At 37.5% G+C, this 15171-nt stretch overlaps 1 protein-coding gene across 6 annotated transcripts in view; it reads right to left on the reverse strand.

Annotated features, from left to right (window-relative positions):
• The window catches only part of mast4 (microtubule associated serine/threonine kinase family member 4), a 105563-nt gene that overhangs the window by 70171 nt on the left and 20221 nt on the right, over positions 1–15171 (reverse strand). For all 6 annotated transcript variants that reach the window (XM_015032059.1, XM_015032060.1, XM_015032061.1 and 3 more), the window contains exons 2-3: positions 13897–14050; positions 8439–8572 (exon numbers count right to left, since the gene is read on the reverse strand). In XM_015032059.1, coding sequence (XP_014887545.1) covers positions 8439–8572; positions 13897–14050 — 288 coding nt within the window. The remainder of the gene's footprint in view (positions 1–8438; positions 8573–13896; positions 14051–15171) is intronic.

A 15171-nucleotide genomic window follows, 5' to 3' on the forward strand; every position in this document is an offset into this window, starting at 1 on the left:
GATACACGAAAATTGTACTTAAGTACCACTGATATTCACAAACCTTTTTTCCACCCAATTTGCTGAACGTTCATCAGACACACGTCAACTAGTTTGAAGATTCAAATTCAAATCCTCTTTTTATCTTTACTACCAACTAAAAACATGGACACTGAACAATTATCCATCCCAGAGCCCTGCAGTCATAGTCAGTAAATTAGAAAATACATCCTGATGAGTCTTGTTTGTCAGATTAATTAAGAGTACTTTTTGAAAGTAACCCACAAGTAAGTACTAAACATACTTTCCAGTAAAACCCACATTTGTTTCTAAAATGTTTTTATTTTTTTTACTTTGGTCTGATGTAATATTCTAATTTAAAGTACCATGTTTTGTTTAGTTGTAAGTGAACATTTATAATTCTTGTATGTACTTTGTCTATATAATGTGTTTCACTTGGTGAGAGTTTCTAAAAGAAATGGGCTTTTCAATGATATTCTAATTTTATTTGAATTCATCATGAACAAAACTCCTTGACAGCTAATTATGTAGCGCATTAGTAATGTAAAATGATTAATAATTAAATTAATGCACATAATATGTTAAATGAAAACTACAAATAGTAAAACACTAAGACATATCTATAGATTGAATTTTACAATAAAGTGATTAGAGCAACGTGTTAATGAAGGGGAATGCCTATTGGATTATTGTAACAGGAAGTGCTTTTATTCTGAAGAGCTTCTGAGCCAGAGAAAAATGTGTCGGAGGCAAGTTATTCTGCTCTGAAATGACCGAAGATCATTTATCACAGATTTTACTTTGAGAGCCTTGGTCATTAACATGAAGCTGCAGATAATGAGATCAGATTTTTATGGACAATTAATAAATAGCCAATGATCTCTGATCATCCACCCCTTCAGAGCAGAATCTGTGCATTAGTGTCATGTCTCTGACAAAAAATACAATATTGTTCACAAAATTACAAAAATTGCAAAGTAAAATTGCTTTGAGTTTCTGGGCCAGCATCAGGCTAGACATCTGAGCTGCATCAGGGCAAAAGGGAGGGAAACATCAGGGACACATCTAGGTCTCCTTTCCTCCTGCCAATTGAGCAGCTCAGGTCGTTTCAACAGTGTTTGGAGAGAAAAAAAAAGTCAAAGCTGGCACTGAAAGCATGCAGAGAGTGCTGATTGAGTGACCTGCAGCCTCTGCTTTGCTTGAGCTTATCAGACCGAAAGGCGACCTGCAGATGTAAGAAAGGCAGAGGAGGGGAACGACCTGCGAGGGAAACATTAAGGGGAGAAAGAGTCAATTCCCTCCATACAAAGCAGTAAAAAACTGTATCAGCCAGAAGCCTAAGAAGAAAATCAAGGCATGATAAACCCTGCAGGGCCAACCTCCCCTATGGATAGGGCCAATCTTTCCACCTTGACAACAAGCAAAAATATTGTAACCGAGAGCAACCAATAGCTGCAACGTGGGTCCTCTCTATTTTCAGTTTAAATAAACTGGTGTAGCAACTGTAAATGTTTGCATTGAATTGATGAATTAGGTCTTCATGAGTCCACTTGGGAAATCCAGCATGTTCTCTCGTTATGCTTTAAAGAAGCGGCCACACTGCAAAGAACGATGCCACTTTTGAATCACACCAGAGAGGAAATGATATCTCAAACAGAGCAGATGGCACGGCTGAGTGTCGAAGCGAAACTACTTCGTCTACTCTGACGGTTTTGCATTTACATCCCACGCAGATGTTTACAGGTAAAAAAAAAAAAAAAAACCCTGCCGTGTTTGTGTTTTGGGGAAGTATGACATCAATTTCCAAACATGGACTTTGGAAAATACAAACAGCAGAGGGGAGGGAGAGGAAAATGAAAGAAACAGAGCAGATGAAAGAATTACAATCTCTTAATGTGATAAGCAAGAATTTCTTTTTCATAATGTTTGTCAAGAATGACTTAAAATCTCTTCTAACTGAATAAAACTCCTTGCAGCGACAGAGTAGATGTATCCGTTTTGAAAAGTCATTCATCTTATATTTCCTAAGCTTTCTTTGTCCCTCATCTACTTCATGGCTTTCGTGAGGATGAATGTGAGGGCATAATGGCCAGCATGAACAAAAAGAGAAATTAATGTAGGCTCTGCACCAGTTTATGAAAAAGAAGATATGAACATTAGTTTAAAGCGGTGATCAGTCTTTAAACAAAAAAAAAAAGGGAAAAAAAAGAAAAATCTGTGAAAGATTAAAATCTTTCCACCGTTTTCAAAGAAGTCAGACTCTAGTCAGGTTTAAGTTGTGTTAATTTACATGTTATAGTCTAAGTAGAGGAGGAGGTAGTTTACCCTCTTGAGGAAAGAAATAAATTAAAGTTCAGGAGTTCATTATGCTGCAACAAGCGCAGCACACTGCACAATGCCCACGCAGCTTGCTCCGCTCCCATCAATCACACATCTCAGATTTGCACTTGACTCACCCTGCGGCTACAACAAGCGACAAAAAGGAGCTGGAAGATGCTAAGCAAAAGCTAAAAATGGGAGAAATTACACCAATTGACCAATTCACCTAAAAACAAAAACAATATGTATGATATGTTTGTTTATAAAAACAAACGTATTATATTTGACAGTATAATATGTCGAGTTTACTTAGAGCTCAGGTCTATATTTCCAGTTAATGAGTCGGACTGGATCAGGCTCGGGGTGGATTGGACTTTTTAGACCCGATCTAAACTCTGGACTTTACGAGTTGTGGGACAGAGAGAGAAAGAAAGGTGAGCTACTGTGTAGGTGAAAAAGACAAACAGAAAAACGTAGATGGACAGACTAGCAGATGGACAATTCAAACCAATGGGTTTATGCTGATGGATGGTAAAGAGTGGATGGATGAATGGGCAAACAGAAAAAGAGAAAGCTTGATGGTCAAACAGGTGGATGATGGACGAATAGACAGACTGACAGAGGACTGGATGGATGCAGCTTTCAGAACATGGAATATTAAAATGTGGGATTTTTGTTTTCCTCATTCAGATCAACAAACGGGAACAGAAATGCTCAAAACGCCTGGAGGTCTGTAAAATGCTTTTCTATCATCCTGGTCGACTGAACGGTGCTCATTAGCCAACTCAGGCCAACAACACAGGGAAACTCTAGAGCTGCTGTTTCCTTCCTTTAAAATGAGTCTCGCATGTAAATACATTTATATATACTGGTCAAAAAAATAAAGGGAACATTTCACTTTAATTTTGTGTGTGGCTCCAAATCCAGGCCTCCACTGGTTAATAAATTTGATTTCCATTGATGATTTTTGTGTGATTTTGTTGTCAGCACATTCAACTTTGTACAGAACAAAGTATTCAGTGAGAATATTTCATTCATTCAGATCTAGGATGTGTTATTTGAGTGTTCCCTTTATTTTTTTGAGCAGTGTAATATAGTTTGGTGCTAAAAGCCTTCGGCTTCATTTCTGGAGCTTGTAACAGCAGCTTCTAGTTACTAACTGGACATCTTGTCCTCCAAAATAAATTAAACTGTGTTTGATTATCAATCATTGCAAAGTACAAAAACATCCAGCACTAAACTATAAGCCCTAAACTGCTGAATAAAAACAAGCAGATCGATTTTTAAGCTCCGATACGCCATCATAAGCAGCCCTGCAGATAGTTTACACACCTCCAGAAAATATCTTCATCCACTGGTTTTATTTTCTTAACACTGTGACAACACTTGCTTATGTGTTGCCACAAGGTTTTTTTTTTTTTGTCTTTTCAACAAGAAATTGCTGTGACCACCATGATATCAGCAAAGGACATCACAGAGTGGCAATTACCAGGGAAAATGAGAGTCCACAAAAGCACGGCATCAGGATTATGACAATCTTATCTCCATATCATGCCAGGAGTGAATTATTGATTTTCTGCCAGAGAGCATCACGGTCAAGAGGCCGGTGCCATGCCTGTGACAGAGCAACGAACACCCAGGGGCATGATGGGGGAGCGCAGAGGAGGCGAGAAGGCAATAACGGGGGTCCAAGGTAAAGCAACGCAGGCAGAGGAGAAAGCTGAAAAGGTATTGGAAACAGGGCAGAAAAGCACATTCAATTCCAAGTTTCACCTTTTATTTTATATTTCTGGTGCCTGATTTGGTACTTTTTGCATATTCCATGTTATAACCTCCTTTTTTAGATGGTTGAAAGTAACAACCATTTGTTTTAAAAACCTGCGCCTCCATTTGAGGTTTGACTGCAAGTATTTTAATGATGTGATCCCACCATGTCCCTTACTCCCCCTGAGGTTTAACAGGAAGTCAGCTCGTGTCACCCGCTATTTGCCTTCGGGCGAGGCCTGTCACACTTTAACAGGAACCTTTTTACAAGGCAGCCAAATAAAACTAATAAGAAGAAAAAAATTACCATTTGTACAGCATTTTTCTTTGATGATTTAAGGGCCTCGACTAGTTAATTGCCCGATATAAGGCCAAAACTGATGTTTTTAATGAGGAAAAGGCAATTACATTTTTAGCTGCAATAATAAGAATGGAAATGAATCATCAGCCAAGGTGAAAATGGTTTCTGTTCGTCTTTCAGTGAGGCGGACAAGGAAAAAAAAAAGAAAGTCAACTTGGGAGAATTTAAAACATTGAAGAACATATTGAAAGAAAATTTTAGGCTGTGTGTGTCTTAGAAAGTCAAAGACAATTTTAAAAAAAAGGGAAAAGATTCAGATCGCTGTTCCTGGTGTGGTTTAAATTTATTATTCTCAAAACATTAAAATAATAATAAAAAATTTAGAAAAATAAACTGCCTTTAAAATAAATAAATAAATAAATCAGTATGGTCCATTATAACCTAAGCAAAACTCCCCAAAATCTAAAGTCTAGGTGTGATAAATCTCTTAGGACCAGGATTTCCAATGAATTTTTGAAGAGGGTTTCATTAGTAAAATATGTCACTCCAACAATATTGCTGAAAATTGTGATGAAAATCTTAAGATTGAAAGTTAGGAGATGTAGAGCCACAGAAATATGATTTAGTTGTCGGCATTAAGGAAGGAAACTAACATATTGTTAGCAAGCAGGGTATATATAGCATGGCAGCGGAAACACACAAAACCAATCAATTACATATCCAAGCCGCTATACTGAAAAAATGGAAACAACGGTGACAATTGCAGTTCAATATATTGTGCAGCTCCATTTCTGAATGTGCTGTAAGCATTGTTTGACTTGGCAACCTCATGCTATAACACAGCCTGCGTGCTGGCAGCCCCTCCACTCAGTCATTTTCAGTGACTAGATTGCTGTGCTTCCGAGTCTCATAACCATCAGCATGACAGATGCTGTTCTGTCAGTGTAATTCACAGGCATCATCTTGGCTTAATTAGGGCCCCTGTTAATGATTGTGTTGTGATACGTTTTCAGAAAACCCATCTCCTCCCAAAACAGAAAAACTCATTTTCAAACTGATGATCAAAACTCTTAGAAAAAGAAAGGAACAGCAAGATTTTGCTATTAAGGAGCTGAAGCATCTGTGGCTTTTGTTTTACTCGTCTTTCCCAAGCTTTGTGGGAAGCAGTGGAAAACAGACCACATTAAAGTAATGTGTAATTGGACAAACAATGCACGGTGTTCAAAGTCAGGCAAAAATATGTGTAGGAGTCTGAAGCAGGGTTAGGAAATAAAATAAGACTGTAAGCTTTAAACATTTTCACATGTTCAATCCATCTGAAAAATAATGAATCAACGAGGCACCAAAGAGGATAAATTTAACTTTTGAGGAGCTGCAGAGGTTTACAGCTCAGGTTGAAAGAATTTGTTGACCAATTGTAATGCACTCTACAAATGTGTCCTTTTTGGAAATACACAGGAAGAACGTCATGTACTGCACAGTATGACTCTGGAAGAAAACCTGCTAAAAGCCACAAAAGACGTCTGACTGGGGCAACAGAGCAGCTACTCTAAAAACACAGCCAGAGCTGCAATGGAAACTAGAATTTCTTACAACTCAAATTTGTATTAGCAAGGAAAAACCGAGTCGTTTAGGAGGTGAGCTATTTGAGAGGTTCTCACAGTTTGTGCTCCATTATGTTTACAACAAAAGAAAAAAAAAACAACTAAAACCTTATGTGTTTGCTTACATTTTAAATAGAGGTGCAATACAAAATGGTAGTGGTGTGCCGTTTCACCTCTGTAAAATGGAATATAAGCTTATGAGGAACAATCTGAGGTGTGAGTGTACATGGGTAAAATATGCGCGACTACGTCACCCAAAATGCACATCAATACTAAGTGTCAACAAAGTCTGTATAGACCCAAATAAGCTCTAAAGTGCAGTCCTGCTACAGAATCAAACAGAGAATGAACCTTCCTACATTTAGTTGTTTCCATTTTTACAGCTTTTACTTAATTACCAACATTAAAATGACTTACAACAAATGCAACAACCAACCACTGCCGACTGATTCATGCATGGAAAAACAACAACAAAAACAATACACTTTTCAATCACGTCTCAGCCTCGCCTTGGCAAGAGAAGGCAGAATGCATTTGGCCACAGGCTCTCATATCTCTCCCGCTGAGCTGTCCTTATCTGGTGAGCAGCAACCTTCCTGTGGTGGTTGTCAGATTAATCATCATCTAAGAGGATCAGTCAAGAAACACAATAAAACAAATCTCACAATTCTGGCAAAGTCAATGATGTTAAGGATTCTCTCAGGTTGTCGAGCTGTAAGACCCAAATTAAATCAATGCATGAGCTGCAGGACAATTACGTTACAGGGAATGATGTGATCACTCACACAGCAGGGCCAAAATAACCAAGGGGGCTTTATACTGTGCCTGGTACAAGAAAGGGAGCTCAACTACCTGAGGATTAAGGGAAAAAGCACCAGCGCCCCCATGTGTGCAGAAATATGTTACACATACTGAACCTAACTTTTTTAATACTGATAAACCTGATCAAAGTGACCTATACATATATGAGTGTTTTGTTTGTGCAAACATCCAAATATAAAGATTTTTTTTATGAATTCTGTAAATAAATATTTTCCTCTCAGTTCAGGTTGCAGTGGCTTTTCTCATGCTTACATGCAGAGGGTCTCGGTGTCATACCCACAGTTCTTCTAAAAGCCGCCTCAAACATACGTGTGGACACACAGACATGAGCTTCACATGCTTTATTAAATTAACCTTTTCTCAAAGTGATATAGAGCACACACACAGGAATGACTCTCAGCCTAACGTCATTAGGCTGGCCTCTGAATTTGATTGTATCTCACTGCTCAGACAATAAGATCACGACAGCACACTGTGCGCCGCTGTGGGACGACAAAGCAGAGCATGAACACAGTGATTTTTGTCCTGTGGTTAAAGGAGGGTTGAAGCAACATGTCTGAAGGAGTTCTTCAGTATTTTCTTTTAGACATGCCTTGATAGAGAACGCTGCTGCTCACGTTCTCACCAAAAACAGGAAGATGAAGCACGTCACCCCAGTTTTAAAGTCCTTAAACTGGCTCCCTGTAGCTCAGAAAATACAGTTTAAAATATTTAGCACTGAACGGTTTGGCACCAAAATACATTAAAAACTTGCTTTAGTTGTATCGACCTTCCAAACCTCTCTGGTCTGCTGGTTCTGGTCTACCTTCAATCCCCAGAACCAAACATGGAGGAACAGCATTCAGTTTTTATGTCGCACTTCTGAGAAGTTTCTTTACATCAAGGCTAAAAATCCATCTGCTGCTTGAAATATAAACCAATTCTAGCCTCGATTACAACTTTTCATTACTTCTGTCTTTATTCCACTACTATAATGCATATAATGTTTTTGTTGTTCACTACATTTTGTTTTTTTCTCATGTGAAGCACTCTGAACTGCTTTGCTGCTGAAATGTGCTAAGCAAATAAACTTGAATTCACATTTTGAACCAGTGCAGTCAATGAGAAAGCCATGAACTAAACATAGCATTTCCGGCCATTACGCCACAGGTTAGGAGCAATAAATAAAACTAAAAATAAAATTGGGATCACAGAGGCTGTTCTCGCTATACTGGACTTAAAGCACAGACCATAAAAACTGTACTTGATACCATGTACAACGAGCCTGGCTTCAAATCGCAACACTTAATTAAATGTTGGATATAATTTTCTTATTTTTATTGAGTAAAATCGCTCTATTAAGAACTTTTCTCAAATAAATAGTGAAATATCCCATAAGTAGACTGTATAAATGCATTCTGGGTACATATTATACATTTGAACCAAGGACTTAAAACAGAAACGACTGCATGCGTTTTATAATTACTAGCAATTTATGTAGAAGCTTTGGTGAAATATAGATTTTGATAATCGTTCCATATAAACAATTGCTGGTTTGTGAGATCACAATCTGCTCAAATAAAGCAGAGTTTGGTTTGAACGAAACATTAAGGCCAGCAGGATATTAAGCAGAAATAGCGATCACTCACAGCGCTGGAGGTGAGGGACGGGTCCGACTTTCCAAGGTTCAGGGATCGCATGCGGACCAGATTAGAGGTCTCGGATGACGACTGCAGCATCGTCTGTGTCTGGTGAAGGCTGGGGGGCAGCAACAGGTACTTTCCTGCAAAAACATTTTTAAAAAAAAGGCAGCTAAATCATCTGAAAGGCTGCTTTAATGCATTAGATTTTCTTTGAACAGTTCTTTGAGAACTTAAATATGACACGGAGTAATTTTTTGTCAATTGCAAAACTGTGTAGAGGTCCTGATATGATTTTTTTTTCTTATCTTCTGTGTCATGGAAGACACCTGATGGTTCTCAGAGAAGTACTGTCCCCCCAGTTTAGAAACCACCAGATGAAACGCACAAAAAAAAAAAAAAAAAACTCCACAAAGAACAACCAATTCACCAGGGTTAACATTTTAGTTCTGTACCGGTTTACTCGTACCACACAAGTCTTAAATTACAGTGAGAGTTTAAACCCTGAATACACCTTTTGTAGCAGTTTGAACTTCACTCGTGTTTTCAAATGCCACCTGCAGCAAAAGAGACAGAAATCCTTCAACAGTTTTGCATTTCGTAATAACCTTTATCAAGTGCAGGTCAAAGGATGTCCTACGACATGAGAGAATCCCTGCTGTCAGCTCCTGTTAGGCACGTTAAGATAAACCCTATTACTTTGTGCAAACAGGAAGTAAAATGGTTAAATTAGGCCAGGGGAGAGTAAGCTTATTAAGAGCTCACAACCTAAACTACATAATCCCACAATAGAGATATCCTAGTCCAAGAAGGAAAATGGGCCTAAAAAAATAAAAACATTAGTTCACTCAATGTTACTTTTTGAAAAGCAGCATTTTATCAATTTCTTTGTCTTGCAGCTAGATGGCAGTAGAAGCTGTTTAGTCTACTCCATCCATTATCAGCGCCTCCTCTTATCACTGAGCTTCAGTACATCAAGATAAAGGATGGCAAACTGAAAATGACCTCTGCAAACAAATCACATCATAATTCAATGAATCACTGAGTCGCCATAAATACTTTTTATCATTCTGAACATTTTAGATTTATTCTACTATCAGAAAAAAAACAACAAGCTGCTGCTGGGTTTTTTTTTCCTCCAATAAAAAAAAAACTAACAAAACAAAGGAAGGGAGTCTGAGCTCTAAACTGCAAGAGGATATCTCCAGTTCATTCAGCCTGAGGCAAGTATCTATTTTTATCAGGTGATATGATGAGCTGCAGAAGGTATGTTTGAAGTTCACTGTCCTGCTGACAAGATTTATTAAATCACTGAATGCAGGGCTTGATTTACAGGTGGACTTTTAATCCACAGCTTTCTCAGAAACGCTCAGGAAATATTTTCAAATGTCTGCAGATCAAATATTGACTTGGAAAAAGAAGTCCCACGCATTTGAAATTTGAAGCATATTTTAATGCTTCCTTAAGGCCAAAAGGTTGTTGGTTTGGGGTAATAAATCAACTTAAACTTCATCTGCAGCACTCAGACATAATCAGCATCAATGGTAACAATGAAACAAACCTTAAAGTAAATTCAGAAGCAAAGTCTCGCAGGATTTTGTTTGTCTTTAACGGTGATCTTCAAAAGCTTAACCCTTTTGAGATTTTGCTGTATTTTTCCTTGCTGAATGTTTTGGGACACTGTTTGAGCTCCATACAAATTTTGAAGTAGGATGTAGATACCAGAAAAAGTTGTGTTTTCGAAGAGAGAGAGAAAAAAATTTTCAAATTAAAATAAAATAGAATAAATCATCAGCTGGGAACTGCAAGCAATTAACAGGCAGAATAAAGGTAACAAATATGAAGGTTCATGTATTTTGCGGTTTTCATTGGATAAAATATTCTTTTAGCCCAGGATAAAGTGTGACAGATTGAAAATCATATCTTGAAGCTTTAACGCCATGTCAATAATGGCAAATATAAACAAAAATATATATTTTTTGCGTTGAAAAAAATCAAGTTGCCAAGCATAAAACACCAAAATATTAACTAAAACATAACTCTGAAACCATTGTCTGTTCTCTCTCATCTTCCTCAGTCTCTCTATGATCAATGATTTAAACCCAGAAAAATTAAAGTGTGAACAGACAGGATGAGAAGGGAAAAGTGAGGCCTTTCCTTCCTTACTGGCAAATGTTTTCCCTCATGACGGCCCTTCACATTCCGGCATAACGGAAACGGTCACAAATAACTCAACACTTCGAAAGGTGTGTATCAGCACTTACGGGTAAATGGGTCAGGCTGGATTTCAAAATAGACATTTATGAGAATGTCAGATCCCAAGTCAACTGCGTTTAGACTTCATCTTGCAAAAAATCTATCTAAAATGTGTCTCCAATCGCAACAAGTCAATTAAGGGTGGTTCCCATTTCACTGAAATTGACTTAATTTCCCTTCAACCTTTAGGGAAATTAAGTCACAAAGCTCACAGTTTAGGTTTTTGTAAAAAAAAAATACACATTAACAGTTGTTTTCCTCCTTTGACACCACACAGTCAGAAGAACATTACTTAATGTTTGCTGACCTTTCTGGTGAATAAGTGAATAATCCAGCTCTTTAATTTACACTTAGCCTTCAGTGTTGTGTCTGCTGGATGTGAAAATTAGCTGCAGAAGTCAAAAACAGAAAAAATCCAATCTATGATCAGAAGGAAAGACATTCATCATGCTTTAACTGCACAACTAAAACTGACTAACTGGCTCCAGGTTTGTTTATATATCCTGTTTTTTCTAGACCAGCTACTAAAGGTTAATGCATTTATTCAAAGCTGCACAGGTTTTATTAACTGAAAGGTTAACATTTTCATCAGCAAGGTGAAGCTTTCTCTAAATAGCTCAGAAATCAGGCTTTTAAAGCCACATTTTACACAGCCTGAGTTGCTCTAATTTACTGCAATACGCAAACAAAACAGGCAGACTGAACAAAGGAGACATTTACTGGTTTGCGTTTTAAAGGAGGATTTATTTTTAAGACCAAAACCTGGGTTTGTGAAGAAAAATGTAACTTGTGATCAGTTGTTTTTAATCCGACTGTCTACGTTGATTTTAAAGAAAATGCTGAATATGTTTGTGCATTCTGGTTGTTCTAAGTGCATCAAGACCAAAAGTAGATTTTTTTATCTTGTCATTTTCCTGATTAAATACAGACTGAATAAGTAGATTTTTTTTTAAATCTGTTTTTAAAGTTTATTGGACATCAAATAGTATTTGGATTTTTTCAGGATTATTGTCTAGTCTTTGTTTTTTTACCAGCTTTTCTTAAACTCGTTGCTAAACTTCTGCTTGCTTTGGAGAAATTAAAGATGCAAGAACAAAAGCCCAGCCAGTCGATTTTGTATTTTCTTTCTGTCCACACAGTCAGTGCCGGCTCCCTTCTTGCACACTAATCCACCATGATGAACAGCCTGTTAGTGGTGCAGCCGCCCTCACCGACTGACCGAGGAGTCATTCAGCTCATTCACTGAGTTTGACATCACAAACTGAGCATGAAAGCCACACACCAGAACCAAACACACCAGAAAGCCACTCAGCAGCAAGAGGCCAGATAGAAACATTGGATAATATTAATACGAGAAGTACAAATCCGGGTCAGTTTTATACTTTTCAAATCTATGACCAAGTCACTTACTAGTCTAAGGTTTTGCTTTTTTCCTCTAGTAACTTTCCAGTTTTCTAAAACATAAAAATTTGTCTGTACAAAAACTGCAGATGTGCAAACAAAAATTCTCATTTTACAGAATTTTTATTTTTTTAAGGTGCATAGTGCATTTATTTCCCCCAACAATGAGAATCAATAAGTGATATTGATGATGGAATCTGTATTGCTAAATACTCATCAAGTCCCATTCCTAGTTGATAGGGTTGATTAATAAAGATTCCTCATCGATCTGGACGACAACACTAGCAGAAGAGTTTAGTTAGTCACCGTTTAAATATTTGCATGGCAGGATTTTGGTTGCCTGATAGAAAAGTATACAAAATAAAAATCAGCAAAATTTTACTGATTTAGTGATTTAGTTCTTTACTAAGTGATTTAGTTCTTTAGTGATTTAGTTCACTCTTTGTTTTCCCCATAATACTGCTGAAAATCTTGTCCCAGCTCGTTTTTATGAACCCGGTGTCGTGCATCGTTTCGCCCTGTGAGCTGCTGGTTTTGACTGGCTCTGAATTACGTGTTGCAGCCGTTTTCCTGTCATCTTTCACACCCTTAAAAAACAAACAAAAAAAAGATTAACCAAAAAAGACTACGCAGGCAGCTGAAATGAATAATAGCTACAGCTGGTTAAAAGGTAAAATCTTAAATAATGCTTGTTTTACAATAAGCCTATTTAATTAGCAGCCCACAGACTGAATCCACCCTGTTCACGACTTGAATGTGGCCCTTTGAATATGTATAAAATAGAGGGAGACGATCTATTCATACTGAAACGTCACTTTGCGTAAGAACTAAATCAAACAGGGTGCTGTACCAAAGATTTAATTCACACATTAAGCTCAATAAACAGGATGTTAACCAATAAACCTCTACTTCAGTTTAATAGGGTTTGATCTGGTAAAAGTCTTTTAGTTTTCCATAACTTCCCTCTGAGGCAACTTTCATATTCGCGTAAATGGAAAAACACTCAGCGACTTGTCGGAAAGCCTGCGATTATTTTGTCTGAAGCGGCTCACTAGACTTGCCCGGCAAGTTTGGAAGCTCCCTCCTGCCCTCACCTGAGAAGGCCCCGGGGCCGTGAGCCTGCGCATATGAACAGATTTCCTTCAAGTCATTCTGAGCAAAACGGTAGATTAAGAGAAAACCGTTCACAGGAGGATCAGTCAATCCTCTTTTTGAAAACGCGTTCAATCTTGTTAATCCACTGAACTTGTCAAATTTAAACGTCAACTGATAAATTACACTAAAAGTCATTTAAATCTCGCTCCTTCCTACTCAAACATATTTAAAGTCAAACATGTTTTGACTGGTTTTGAAATTCGTTAGCAATTTATTTCCATTAGCCAACAACCATGTCGGTCTGTAGGCAGATATGTGGTTACCATTAGTGTAAAATCTTTCTCTGTGTGTGATATTAACCATGACAAATCATTCTTTAGCTGCAGGAGGAATGATTAGTGAAGCCGGGTTATCGTCTGGAGGCAGCAGAAAAAATATCCAGAGGAGCCGACTTATTGTCTTAGAAGGATTAGTTACTGTAAACATGGGCTGTGCAGGAATCCACAAACAGTCCCTCCATGTGCTTTGTGCTTTTCAAAACAAAATATGTCATGCATTTCTCATTTGTATGCCAAAACGATGAGTCATAACAGTGTTGTAAAATAAAAACACGAGGGCAAATCAGAAAGAGGGAACTACATACAGCATGTGTTAGATTATTTTAAAATCAAATCTGGTGGTAAATGTAAAGAACAAACACAGATGAAGAAATTACCCGTCAAGCCACCGCCGAGACTTCTTCTACGAAGCTGTCTTCCATCCTCGCTGAGATGCCTCTTGAATTTGAGAGCAGGACTTAATCCGTGGGTTAGCTCAGGAATACTGGACTTTCTCAAGAGGTTTGGAGGTGGGTAGAGAATGTTGTTCAACTGCAGGAAAAGCAAGAAGAACAGGATAAGACTGGAAGGAATACACAACACAGCTGGGCCCAAGACGCCTTCATAGAAGACCTTCAAACGGTAATATCAGACTTTGTGTCTGCAAGGATGCAAAAATTAAAACAAACACAAAGGAACAACTACGGAAAATTCAGAAGGAATTGGATAATTTCAGCTTGAAGGTTAGACAGATGAGAATACTCTTCAGTTTGGAGACTGAGAAGACCTCAGTTATAAACACGAAGAAAAGATTTTTATAACATGACGACAAAGGTATGCAGTGCATTCAGGCTGCTAAGTAGTGAGAGAGAGCAAGACATTGGGAAAGCCAAGTTTTATGATTGAGCTGCTGACCTTTGTCATGAAAGATGCCGGGTTTGGACATATCGGTAATGCTGGGAAGCCTCAGAGTTAAGATAGTAACCAGGCTGTCATTAAAACAGGGTCAATCATTTTCATTTGCAAGATTTATAGATTTATCAATTGGTGCTTTGGTCTCAATAACTTTTTTATTTATTTTTTGGAATACAGTTTTGCTTACAGAGATTATATAATTAATTGTATTTGTTGTTTTGATTATTTAGTTTATTTTGGATATTTTAAACATCTTCCAGTTCCAGTGTTAAGTTTGTTAGAATTTGAAGTTTATTGATCTTTGAGAATACGTTCTTGGATTATTATACCATTATCATAAAAATGATATCAAATCAAAAATTGTATTGTTTATCACAATAACTTTTGGGACAATTTATCATCCAGTAAAATCTGTTTTGAGAGGCACCATCCACTTGGCAATACACTGGGAAATGTCTTTTTAATTATTCTAATATGGCTAATCACTAAAACAAGTGATTGCTAAATAATACACGAGATGTGACATTGCCTCTTCTGCAGCAAAATATACAAACCAGAGGCAATTTTCTTGCATAACAAAAATGGAAAACCAGCTACGTCAAAATCCAATTTTAAAACAGAAAACTTCATTGTCGGAGGCATCTAGCAAACAACATCTACAGGAATAAACTGATTACATATTCCATTCTTCAGCGTTGTCTATTGCAGCCCTGTTGTGCTCCCTGAAGAGGACACTGTGAAGTTCAGACAACATAACA

This window comes from Poecilia latipinna, unplaced genomic scaffold, assembly GCF_001443285.1.
Source record: "Poecilia latipinna isolate Pla-1442-1.1 unplaced genomic scaffold, P_latipinna-1.0 Scaffold229, whole genome shotgun sequence".
Lineage (NCBI taxonomy): Eukaryota > Metazoa > Chordata > Actinopteri > Cyprinodontiformes > Poeciliidae > Poecilia > Poecilia latipinna.